General features: G+C 38.5%; 1 protein-coding gene across 1 annotated transcript in view; it reads left to right on the top strand.

Annotated features, from left to right (window-relative positions):
- Positions 1 to 895: 895 nt before the first annotated feature.
- The window catches only part of LOC104679571 (cell division cycle protein 27 homolog), a 35,883-nt gene continuing 24,702 nt past the window's right edge, over positions 896 to 12,076 (top strand). Inside the window, 4 exon segments of the mRNA XM_030922724.1 lie at positions 896 to 929; positions 8,405 to 8,504; positions 9,795 to 10,002; positions 10,209 to 10,378. Coding sequence (XP_030778584.1) covers positions 9,816 to 10,002; positions 10,209 to 10,378 — 357 coding nt within the window. The 5' untranslated portion in view covers positions 896 to 929; positions 8,405 to 8,504; positions 9,795 to 9,815.

Raw genomic sequence — 12,076 nt, 5'->3', positions numbered from 1 at the left:
TGGCTCAAGCCTGTAATCCCAGCACTTTGGGAGGCTGAGACGGGCGGATCACAAGGTCAGGAGATCGAGACCATCCTGGCTAACACGGTGAAACCCCGTCTCTACTAAAAAAATACAAAAAAACTAGCCGGGCATGGTGGCCGGCGCCTGTAGTCCCAGCTACTCGGGAGGCTGAGGCAGGAGAATGGCGTAAACCCGGGAGGCAGAGCTTGCAGTGAGCTGAGATCCGGCCACTGCACTCCAACCTGGGCGACAGAGCAAGACTCCGTCTCAAAAAAAAAAAAAAAAAAAAAAAAACAATATCCTTAGATTTTGGAAAGTAATCAGATGGTTGTTTTTTAAAATCTACTCCTCTGAACTCCTCTAGAACTGTTGCCAAGTGCCAAAGGAGTATAAAATATTATTGTATCATTATTTTTTCTGTGTATAATGAGATAAATCATAAATCTTGAGAATTTAGCTGTCTTAAAATTTTTTAGTACTTAGCCCCAAATAGAGAAGGTATATAATAAATGGAGGATGGTCACAATGAGATGAAAAGAATAGCTTCTGGGGATTTTTAGCCTTTGAAACTAAAAGCAAAAGATGAAAACATATTATAGAGGTAAAAATACTCTGAGGTTAAAACAAGGAAATAGACTAATGTTCATACTAATGTAACAATAACCAACAATAATGATATAAATAGTTTATCTTTAAGGTGACAGTATATTATGGCTGCGTGTATTGAGAAAATGTAGATGGGAGCGTTGTGGTGTCTTATCATTTACAGTGCAGCCTGTAATTCACAAACCTTAGACTTTTTGTGTTTTACAGTCTGTTGCCAGAATCGGCCAAACTGGAACAAAGTCTGTCTTCTCACAGAGTGGAAATAGCCGAGAGGTAACTCCAATTCTTGCACAAACACAAAGTTCTGGTCCACAAACAAGGTATTTATCATTGTAATTATTCAGCTTTTCTTGCCATAAAACTTGATTCCTTATATTTCTTCAATTTAGGCAGATAGTGACTCTCATGGATTCTAGAATAACTACTGTAAATTTTGAATATGTAAAATTTGAAACCTCTCATAACACTAGTGTAATTTTGAGTTGAGTTTTGTAATGCACAGAAGACAATGCTTAACTAAAGCAGCGTTTTAGTCTACTCTGATTGCCTCATGGATTTGTAATTTTCTTATGCATATGACCCTCTCTATAGTTTAGCTACAGATAGGTTTCATACTCCCATTCCCACATTACGCATGTCTATAAACAGATTATAAAAGTAACAGACAAATAAACCTTTAAATAATAAATCCGTTTCCACACAGTAATGGTGTGAGATAGGATTTTCTTTTGCTTATTCAAGGACTCAGTAGATTATAGCTAACATTTTAAAAGAAAGATACAGTTTTCTTTCTCTTTTCTAAAATTGTGAACATGTACCTAAATTTTAAAACAGACACAGGTTTGCATATGCCTCCTTGACTATCTAAAAGACCTCTATGCTCCTGTACTGCTCCCAGAATGGTAAGTCTAATTCCCTTGAGTGCCAGCTTGCAGTGATTGCCTGAGACTCTGTTGTGAGAAGGAACTTGAAGCCTCCTGCAAAACAACATTATATGTAAAAATAATTTCTGATTTGTACATTTCACGTAGAGTCAAACAAATAGACTTACACTAATAAACATCATCTCTTTATTTATTTATTATTTATTTATTTATTTATTTTCGGAGACGGAGTTTCACTCTTGTTGCCTAGGCTGGAGTGCAATGGTGTGATCTCGGCCCACCACTACCTCTGCCTCCCGGGTTCAAGTGATTCTCCTGCCTCAGCCTCCTGAGTAGCTGGGATTACAAGCATGCGTCACCACACGTAGCTAATTTTGTATTTTTAGTAAAGACAGGGTTTCTCCATGTTGGTCAGGCTGGTCTCGAACTCCCAACCTCAGGTGATCCCCCCGCCTCAGCCTCCCAAAGTGCTGGGATTACAGGCATGAGCCACCGCGCCTGACCAACATCCACTCTTAATAATTTTGTATTCTTTGTATTGTTGATTCCATTTTATCTCCTTAATTGCCTATATTAGTTTTCTAGGGCTGCCATAATAAAGTACCACAACTTAGTATCTTAAAACAACAGATACTTATTATCTTACGGTTGTAAAGCCATAAGTCCAAAGTCAAGGTGTTGGCAGAGTTGTACCCTTTCCAGAATCTCTAGAGGAGGATTTTTCCTTGCCTCGTCCAGCTTCTGATAACTCCAGGTGTTCTTTAGCATGTAACAGTATAACTCTACTGTATCTACCTCTGTCTTCACATGGTCATCTTCCATGTGTATTTCTCTATCTAAATATCTCTCTTCTTGTAAAGACAACAGTTATATTGGATTAGGGTCAACCCAGATATCCACAGCTTAACTCAATGACATCTGCAAAAACCAGATTTCCAAATAAAATCACATTGACATGTATTGGGGCTTAGGGCTTCAACATATCTTTTGGGGAGTTACAATTCAATATTGCCTTATTAGCAATTGCTCTTTATTTTGCCATTTTAGAGGTTGTTTGGAGTTTGTAGTATACATTTTAATTTATCAAGGTTTGCTTTCAAATAATAGACCATTTCATGTATAGTATAGAATCTTACAATAGTATTCTTTCATGCTCCTCTCTTAGTCTTTATGAGAGGGATAGTCGTAATATATTTAATTTCTGTGTATGTTATAAACCCCCAGTGCCTTATTGTGGTTGTGGTTTCCGCCTTAAACAGTTATCTTTTATAGAGGTTTTTTTATTTTGTTTTTGTTTTTTAGACGGAGTTTCGCTCTGTCACCCAGGCTGTAGCACAATGGTGCAATCTTGACTCACTGTAACCTCCACCTCCCCGGTTCAAGCAACTCTACTGCCTCAGCCTCCCATGTAGCTGGGATTACAGGCATGCGCCACCACGCCCGGCTAATTTTTGTATTTTTAGTAGAGACAAGGTTTCACCATATTGGCCAGGCTGGCCTCGAACTCCTGACCTCAAGTGATCCACCTGCCTCGGCCTCCCAAAGTGCTGGGATTACAGGTGTGAGCCACCATGCCTGGCTGAAATTTTTTTAAATGAGAAAAAGAAGTCTATTTTATATTTACAAACATAACTAATATTTCTGGTGCCTGTTACTTCTATAGATCCAGATTTCGATCTGAAACCATTTTCCTTCATGTTGAAGGACTTCTTTTTAACATTTCTTTTTTTTTTTTTTTTTTTTTTTTTTTTTTGAGATGGAGTCTCACTCTGTCGCCAGGCTGGAGTGCAGTGGCGCAATCTCGGCTCACTGCAACTTCTGCCTCCCGGGTTAAAGCAATTCTCCTGCCTCAGCCTCCCGAGTAGCTGGGACTACAGGTGCACGCCACCATGCCCAGCTAATTTTTGAATTTTTAGTAGAGACGAGGTTTCACCATGTTGGCCGGGATGGTCCTGATCTCTTGACCTCATGATCCTCCCGCCTGGGCCTCCCCAAGTGCTAGAATTTACAGTCATGAGCCACCGCACCTGGCCTTTTTACCATTTCTTATAGTACGAGTCAGCCGGTAATGAATTTCTTCAGCTTTTGTGGATAAGAAAAAAAGTTCTGATTTCATCTTTGTTTTTGAACAATATTTTTACCAGGTAAGAATTACTTTTTTTTTTTGAAACAGAGTCTTGCTTGTTGCCTCGACTGGAGTTCTGTGGCGCAATCCTGGCTCACTGCAACCTCTGCTCACCGAGTTCAAGCGATTCTCCTGCCATGGCCTCCCGAATAGCTGGGATTACAGGCATGCGCTATCATGCTCAGCTAATTTTTGTATTTTTAGTAGAGATCAGCTTTCACCATGTTGGCCAGGCTAGTCTTGAATTCCTGACCTCAGGTGATCCGCCCATCTCGGCCTCCCAAAGTGCTGAAGTTACAGGTGTCAGCTGCCACACCTGGCCAAGAATTTCTAATTGACAATTTTTTTAGGAATGTTACTTTACTGGTTTTTTGGCTTATATTGTTTCTGACAAGAAATCTGCTGTCAATCTCATTTTTGTTCCTCTGTATGTAGTAATATGTCTTTTCTCTGTTTCAAGGTTTTGTTTTTAATCGCTGATTTTAAGCAATGCGATTATGATGTGCTCTAGTGTAGTTTTCTTGTTTCTCGGCCTTTGGATTCATTGAGCTTCTTAGATCTGTGGATTTATAGTTTTCATAACAGTTGGCTAAATTGGGGGCATTATTTCTTCAAATATTATGTGCATGTCTTATCTCTCCCTCTGGGACTCCAAGTACTTGTATATTAGATTCCTTGAAATTGTCCCACAGCTCACTAATACTCTCGTCATTTTTGTTTCCAGTCTTTCTCATCTCCGTGTTTCATTTTGGATAGTGTTTATTGCTATGTCTTGTAATTAGTCTTTCTTCAGCAGTGTCAGACCTGTTATTAACCACATCCAATGTTGTTGGGTTTTTTGTTTTTGTTTTTGTTTCAGACATTCTTCTTTCATCTCTAGATTGATTTAGTTTTCTTTTTTCTTTGAGACGGAGTCTTGCTCTGTTGCCCAGGCTGGAGTGCAATGGCATAGTCTGGCTTACTGCACCCTCTGCCTGCTGGGTTCAAGCGATTCTCCTGCCTCAGCCTCCTGAGTAGCTGGGATTACAGGCATGTGCCACCACGCCCTGCTAATTTTTGTATTTTTAGGAGAGATGAGGTTTCACCATGTTGGTCAGGCTGATCTCAAACTCCTGACATCGTGATACACCCACCTTGGCCTCCCAAAGTGCTGGGATTACAGGTGTGAGCCACTGCGCCCAGCCTTTTTTTTTTTTTTTTTTGAGACAGGGTCTCACTGTCACCCAGGCTGGAGTGCAGTGACACTACTATGGCTCACTGTAGCCTCAAACTCCTTGGCCCAAGTGATTCTCTTGCGTTAGCCTCCTGAGTAGCTAGGACTACAGGCACATGCCACCACATGTGGCTAATTATTTTTATTTTTATTTTTTTGTAGAGACAAGGATAAGCTCTCTGTGAGACAAGGTTTTGCTATGCTGTCCAGGCTGATCTTGACCTCCTGGACTGAAGCAGTCCTGGCTTGGCCTCCCAAAGTGCTGGGCTGACAGACATGAGCCACTTCATCTAGCCTCTTCTATGTTTTTGAACGTATAGGATATATTTGTATTTTTTTACTCTTTTGTCTACTAAGTCTGTTACTTTGTTATTTCTAAGTGTTTCTTATATTACTTTTCCTCTTCATTGTAGATTTTATTTTTCTGCTACTTTGTATGCCTAGTATTTTTTAATTGGATGTCAGTTATTATAAATTTTACTTTTTTTCTTTGAGACAGGGTCTTTTACTCTGACGCCCAGGCTAGAGTACAGTGGTGTGATCATAGCTCATTGCAGCCTCAAACTCCTGGGCCCAAGAGGTCCTCCCCACTTCAGCTTTCCGGGTAGCTGGAACTATAGGCACGTGCCACATGTGGCTAATTATTTTTTTGGTTTTGCAGAGATGGGATTTTGCTGTGTTGCTCAGCCTGTTCTCAAACTTCTGGCCTCAAGCATTCCTCCCACCTCAGCCACCCGAGTTGTTGGGATTACAGGTGTGAGCCACCGTGCCTGGCTATAAATTTTACATTGTTGATTACTAGATATTTTTGTATTCCTTTAGGTATTTTAAAGTTTTACTCTGAGATGCAGTAAAGTTGCTTGGAAACAGCTTGATCCCTTCAGGTCTTACCTTTTGAACTTTGTCCAGACAAAAGTAGCCTTAGTCTGGACTAACCTTGTCCAACCATTGAGGAAGTGCCCTTTGGGTACTCTCCTCAGAAACCTGTTTAGTATGAGTTTCTTCACTCTGCCTATTGAAAGTATGAGCTATTCCCAGCTTGGAGTGAGATCTAGTAATTATTCTGTCTACTTCTTTTCAGTAATACTTTCCCCAGCTTTGGGTAGTTTCTTCACTATAGTACTATAATGTAATTCTGATGCTAACTACCCAGACTTAGCACAAACACCACAGGTTAAGATCACTGACCCCAACAAGAACTGTCTGAACTGCCCAGTTGCAGGTTCTGGGTTCCCCAGGCCGCCCACATTTCTGACCAACTGGTTACAAATTTAAGAATTCCTACTACCCTCTTACATTCAGTAATTTGCTAGAGCACCTCACAGAGTCCAGGAAAGTGCTATACTTAGGATTACAGTTTTATTATAGATGACACAATTAGGAGATCCATAGGATTAGATATGGGAGGGTCTTGATACAGAGCTTTCATGTCTTCTTTGTGGACTCGCCCTCCCAGTGCATCAGTATGTTTACAAACCAAGAATTTTAGCCAAGTTTTGGTGTTCAAAATTTTTATTAGGATTTTTAAATTATGTAGGCATGATTGATGGAATCATTGGCCACATGATTGAACTCAATTTCCTTCCTGGACGAGGTCAGGCTGGTGTTGCTGGCTCAAAGCCCCAGCCCTATAATCACATGGTTGACTTTTTCTTTTTTGAGACAGAGTTTCACTCTTGTCGCCCAGGCTGGAATGCAAAGGCACGATCTTGGCTCACTGCAACCTCCACCTCCCGGGTTCAAGTGATTCTCCTGCCTCAGCCTCCTGAGTGACTGGGATTACAGGCACCCGCCATCATGCCCAGCTAATTTTTGTATTTTTGGTAGAGACGGGGTTTCCCCATGTTGGCCAGGATGATCTCAATCTCTTGACCTCGTGATCTGCCTGCCTCGGCCTGCCAAAATGCTGGGATTACATGCGTGAGCCAGCGCGCCCGGCCACATGACTGACCTTTACAGCATGGCCAGCCCCCGTCCAGAAACTACCTAGGAGTTACTTCATTAGCATAAATTCAGCCAGGGTCCCAGGAGCTCACAATGAATAACAAAGACATCCCTGTCACTTGAGCAATTCCAAGAACTTAGTAGATCTCAGGAGCCTGGGGCGTGGACCAGACAGATTCTTTATTATTTAACACTCAAACACCTACACTGAGCAGTTTTCAACTGAAGAGCCCAGGGAAGCCCTCTGCAGATCTTTGTAGGTCCCCTCTTTGTAGCTCGTTCTTCTCTCTGGTGCTCTGCCTTCAAATTCTGGCTGCTTTGACTTTTCTCAAATCCTCAACATTTTCTTTTCAACACAGTGGGACCACTGAGCTCTATTTACATTCTTTTTTCCTGCACGGGGTGGCCCTAGAGCTGTCCTCAGAAATGTTTTGCCAGTTGTCCAGTGTCTGAAAACCATTGTTCCATATATTTGGTTCAATTTGTAGTTATCTGAAATGGGAGACTAAGTGTATTCCATATTACTCTGTCATGACTGGCAGAAGTCTGTTCTTTCTATTTAGAAGTTCTTTTAGAGATTGTTAGAATGGCATAGTACTTTTAGCTAAATCATCCAAAAAAAGGTTGTGTGTCATTTGCTCCACATAAAGTGAAGTCTGATTTTGAACTTTGGAAGCCTTTCGTTATCAAACTCCTAGTTTATCAGATGCAGATTAAAAGGATTCGTGTGTGTGTGAGACATAGACACACATGCATATATAGAGGTATGTATACATATTATATATGTACATATGTTAAAAGATGAAAATATATATCTCTTTTTATTTTCTGAAATTCTTTGACCCAGACTCAGGTAGCTAGTAGGATTTCCCATAAATTACAAAGTTTAGATAGTTTAGTCCGTAAGTTTACCCACTGTCAATTCTCAATTGTTTCAGATTTTAGGTTTGCTTGCTCCTAAGATTGAAATTCTCATATCTCAGGGTTTGCCTTTAAAGTGAAAATGTACAGAGAGGCTCCTTTTGCTCTAAACAGAATAAACCTTTGATGTAGTTGTTTGAATTTACAGGGAGATGACTTCTCAAATATCATTTGTTCTAGTGGTATTTGTTGACAGATACCCCACATTTAAGACTGTTTGCCCAACTGTCTTTTCTTTTTTCTCTAATTTGTTGTAGTTGCAAATGAAGGGTAAAAATAATTGATTTATAGATGGGCTTATCATTTATTGATCCAGAATTTTGAGGATTATTTTTAGTTCAAATTAACAATTTCAGAGAGAGTGAAGATCTGTGATATGATCTTTACTATTTTGTAGTAACGAGTCATTTTATTTTTATTTATTTTTTATATGAAGGAAAGTTTATTAAGGAGTACTGACTTATGATCATAAGCTGAAGTCCCACAAGAGGCCGTCTGCAAGCTGAGAAGCAGGAAAGCCAGTCTGAGTTCCTCATTTGTAAATACTGTGTTTTCATAGAGAAACCACGAAAAGAACTGATCAAAATCATCAACTTTAGAGTACTTACATAATTAATGTGTATTTTTAAAATATACCTGAATTGAAACAACAGTTAATGGTCATAAATCAAGTAAAATATTAATGTCTTCCTTTATAATTTTTTTTTGTACAACACCTCAGGTATTGAGCCCCACTATTGCATCTCCCCCAAACGCACTGCCTCGAAGAAGTTCACGACTCTTTACTAGTGACAGCTCCACAACCAAGGTAATTTAAAGATTTCTGTATGTCACATTTACTTAATGCTTCCCCTGCTGAAATTTCTGTTCATTGATGACTCCATTCCTAAAAAGTTAATAAAGAGACTATTTCAAATTTAAGAATGTTTTAAGTTAGAGGGACATCTATAATTTTTGTGAAGTTAGTTAGTCCTTTGGTAAATATTATATAATATTCTTTTTCAATTAAAACATTTTTTTCTCAAGTTAAAAATGACAGGAATAATCTTGAAATGGCAAAATTATAGTAGTGGACAACAGATCAGTAGTTATTAAGAGTTAGGCCTCTAGGAAGGATGTTACTATTAAATCATGGCACAAAAGAATTTCGTTGTGATGGTACAACAGTCCTATATCCTGATTGTGGTGGTTGATTACACAGATCCATTCAGAACTATGCACACGAACACACGGTTTTATGTAAAAACTGATGAAATCCATATAAGGTCTTTAGTTGATAGTATTGTACTAATTTCAGTTTCCTGGATATGATGATATACTACGGTTATGTCAGATGTTATTATTTGCAGAAGAGTGAGTCTAAAATTATTTAAAAATAGAAGTTAAAAAAAACTGGAGACCTGGCAGACACAGTGACTGACGCCTGTATTCTTATCACTGTGGGAGACCAAGGTGGGCTGATCAATTGAGGTTAGGACCTCGAGACCAGCATGGTCAACATAGCAAGACCCCATCTCTAAAAAAAAATAATGAGCTGGGATGGTGGTACTCTTTGATCCCAGCTGCTTGGGAGGCTATGGTGGGAGGATCGCTTGAGCCTGGGGAAGTCAAGGTTGTGGTGAGCTCTGATTACATCATTACACTCCAGCCCGGGCAACAGAATAAGACCCTGTCTCAAAAAACAAAACAAAGGCCAGGTGCGGTGGCTTATGCCTATAATCCCAGTTACTCAGGAGGCTGAAGCAGTAGAATCGCTTGAACCCGGAAGGCAGAGGTTGGGTTGCAGTGAGCCAAGAATTACATCTACTTTTTTTCTTACTTTTAAATAATAAATGAGAGTTTGATATACTTTCACAAGAGGGCTACACTTAATGCTGACACACCTTAATCACTATTAGTTAATGTAATTTATGTTCAGAATTACTGTGTTTAAAATTAAATGACTTTGAAGACCTTTGTTTTTATAAACTGTCTTCTGAAAAAAATATAGAATTAATCAAGATTGTACATTTATTTTATATCTAATACTGGAGAAAGGGCTGAGGAGTAGTCTAAAATACATGAGTGTAACAAGTGTGAAATTTCCCCCCTTTTACAGGAGAATAGCAAAAAATTAAAAATGAAGTTTCCACCTAAAATCCCAAACAGAAAAACAAAAAGTAAAACCAACAAAGGAGGAATAACTCAACCTAACATAAATGATAGCCTGGAAATTACAAAATTGGACTCTTCCATCATTTCAGAAGGGAAAATATCCACAATCACACCTCAGATTCAGGCTTTTAATCTACAAAAAGCAGCAGCAGGTCTGTTTTAAATGCTTAATATTATCTTTATATTTTATTATGTACTTATTTTAAGTAAATTTCTTTATGTTCTTTACAGTACCTTCATTGTTTTCTATATAGATGTTCGAATTTTTAATAGATTAGTTTGTAATTACCTTTTCTAGAGAACCAAACAGTTTTATTGCGTTTTTTCCTTTGTTTACTGTATTATTTTCTCCTAGAAGGTTTGATGAGCCTTCTTCGTGAAATGGGGAAAGGTTATTTAGCTTTGTGTTCATACAACTGCAAAGAAGCTATAAATATTTTGAGCCATCTACCTTCTCACCACTACAGTACTGGTTGGGTACTGTGCCAGATTGGAAGGGCCTATTCTGAACTTTCAGAGTACATGCAAGTAAGTATAGAAAATGGTTATATATGCCTTTCTAGGGATAATTTCAATTTCATTAAAATAAATTCCCATGCTTGAGGAGGCTAGATCTAAAAGATCGGTATTTATTATATAATGTCTATGTATTTATTTTGTCCGTATTTATAATGTATAGATACAGTTCTTTCTTGTGTTACTTGTGTTAAGGAGTAATTTAAATTCTTTGCAACTTCTTGGAATAGGTTTGTAGAGACCCAAGTCATCCAGACATTCTTAAGTAGAGTGTGTCCTATTCAGTTGTATCTGAAAATACATATTTGCCATGTAATAGGATTTATATTTTTTCTACAATATACAGAGTTAATTACAGGGATGAATTTTTGACATTAAATATGTTTTATAAACTTGAAGAATGGGCCGGGCGCGGTGGCTCAAGCCTGTAATCCCAGCACTTTGGGAGGCCGAGACGGGCGGATCACGAGGTCAGGAGATCGAGACCATCCTGGCTAACACAGTGAAACCCCGTCTCTACTAAAAATACAAAAACTAGCCGGGCGAGGTGGCGGGCGCCTGTAGTCCCAGCTACTCGGGAGGCTGAGGCAGGAGAATGGCGTAAACCCGGGAGGCGGAGCTTGCAGTGAGCTGAGATCTGGCCACTGCACTCCAGTCCGGGCGACAGAGCGAGACTCCGCCTCAAAAAAAAAAAAAAAAAAAAAAAAAAAAAAAAAAAAAAAAACAAACTTGAAGAATGCCATGAAGAAAATTGTGTTTGAGGACACAATGTCCTTATTACAAGGCTTTTACTCTTTGGATTTTAATTAAATTTGTTGCTTAAGTTATCTGTCTATACCAGAAAAGGAGAGAATGATTAACCTAAAGTCAAAGAAAATTCTAATTCCCAATTTAAATTACCCCTCAGTTCTTCCCAAAGCATTTTCTCCACCCCCAACTTAAAACAAGAAACCTTTTAGAAACCTATATATTAATAAAATATCTCTAATATGGATTAAAGTTCATATGATTCATTTTTTGCTTAATTTGCTTTCAGTTCATTTATTCAGTATATATTTCTGTGCATATGATATCCTGGACTGTCTTCTAGAGTCTGCTAGTCAGACAATTTCTTGCCTCTGTGGAGCTTACATTCTAGCAACAGACAAATTGTAAGCCAATAAATGTATAAGGACAGGTAGCAATAAGTCATGAAGAAAAATGAAGCATGGTGAGGAAACTGGGGGACAATGAAATATGGTGTTTTTGTTTTGCTTTGTTTTTGTTTTTATGCCCTCAGAGGGAACGTTACTCTTCCCTTTATGATCCATGCAAAGATCTAGAGGAAAGGTGTTCTTTGTCGCAGAGAATACATACGGAGGATACCTATTCATATAACTTAATTTTGAATAGTACAGAAAAAAGAGTTGAAGACAGAAAGTCTTATTCATTACTAGAAAACCCGTGTTTCAATTATGGTCCTTTATTGGTATATAGCATATACACAGACAGGCAAGAACTGTGTTTGGAAAAGCCCTTTAAAAAATTATTTCTAATTTATTGTTTCACAGCTACTTTAACATAAATGAATTTTATTGTTTCCCCTAGTTATAGTGGTGACCCAAATATTTAACTAAAGAAAGCCTGTGTTTCAACTTAATTTCATGAGTTTTTTCCCATTTTTCTTTTTGTCAATGCCATAATCATTTTTCAAAGGAAGCAACAGATTCT

The sequence above is a fragment of the Rhinopithecus roxellana genome, chromosome 19, assembly GCF_007565055.1.
Source record: "Rhinopithecus roxellana isolate Shanxi Qingling chromosome 19, ASM756505v1, whole genome shotgun sequence".
Lineage (NCBI taxonomy): Eukaryota > Metazoa > Chordata > Mammalia > Primates > Cercopithecidae > Rhinopithecus > Rhinopithecus roxellana.
Note: the sequence above shows the minus strand (reverse complement) of the source record. Positions and strands in the feature narration are given on the sequence as shown.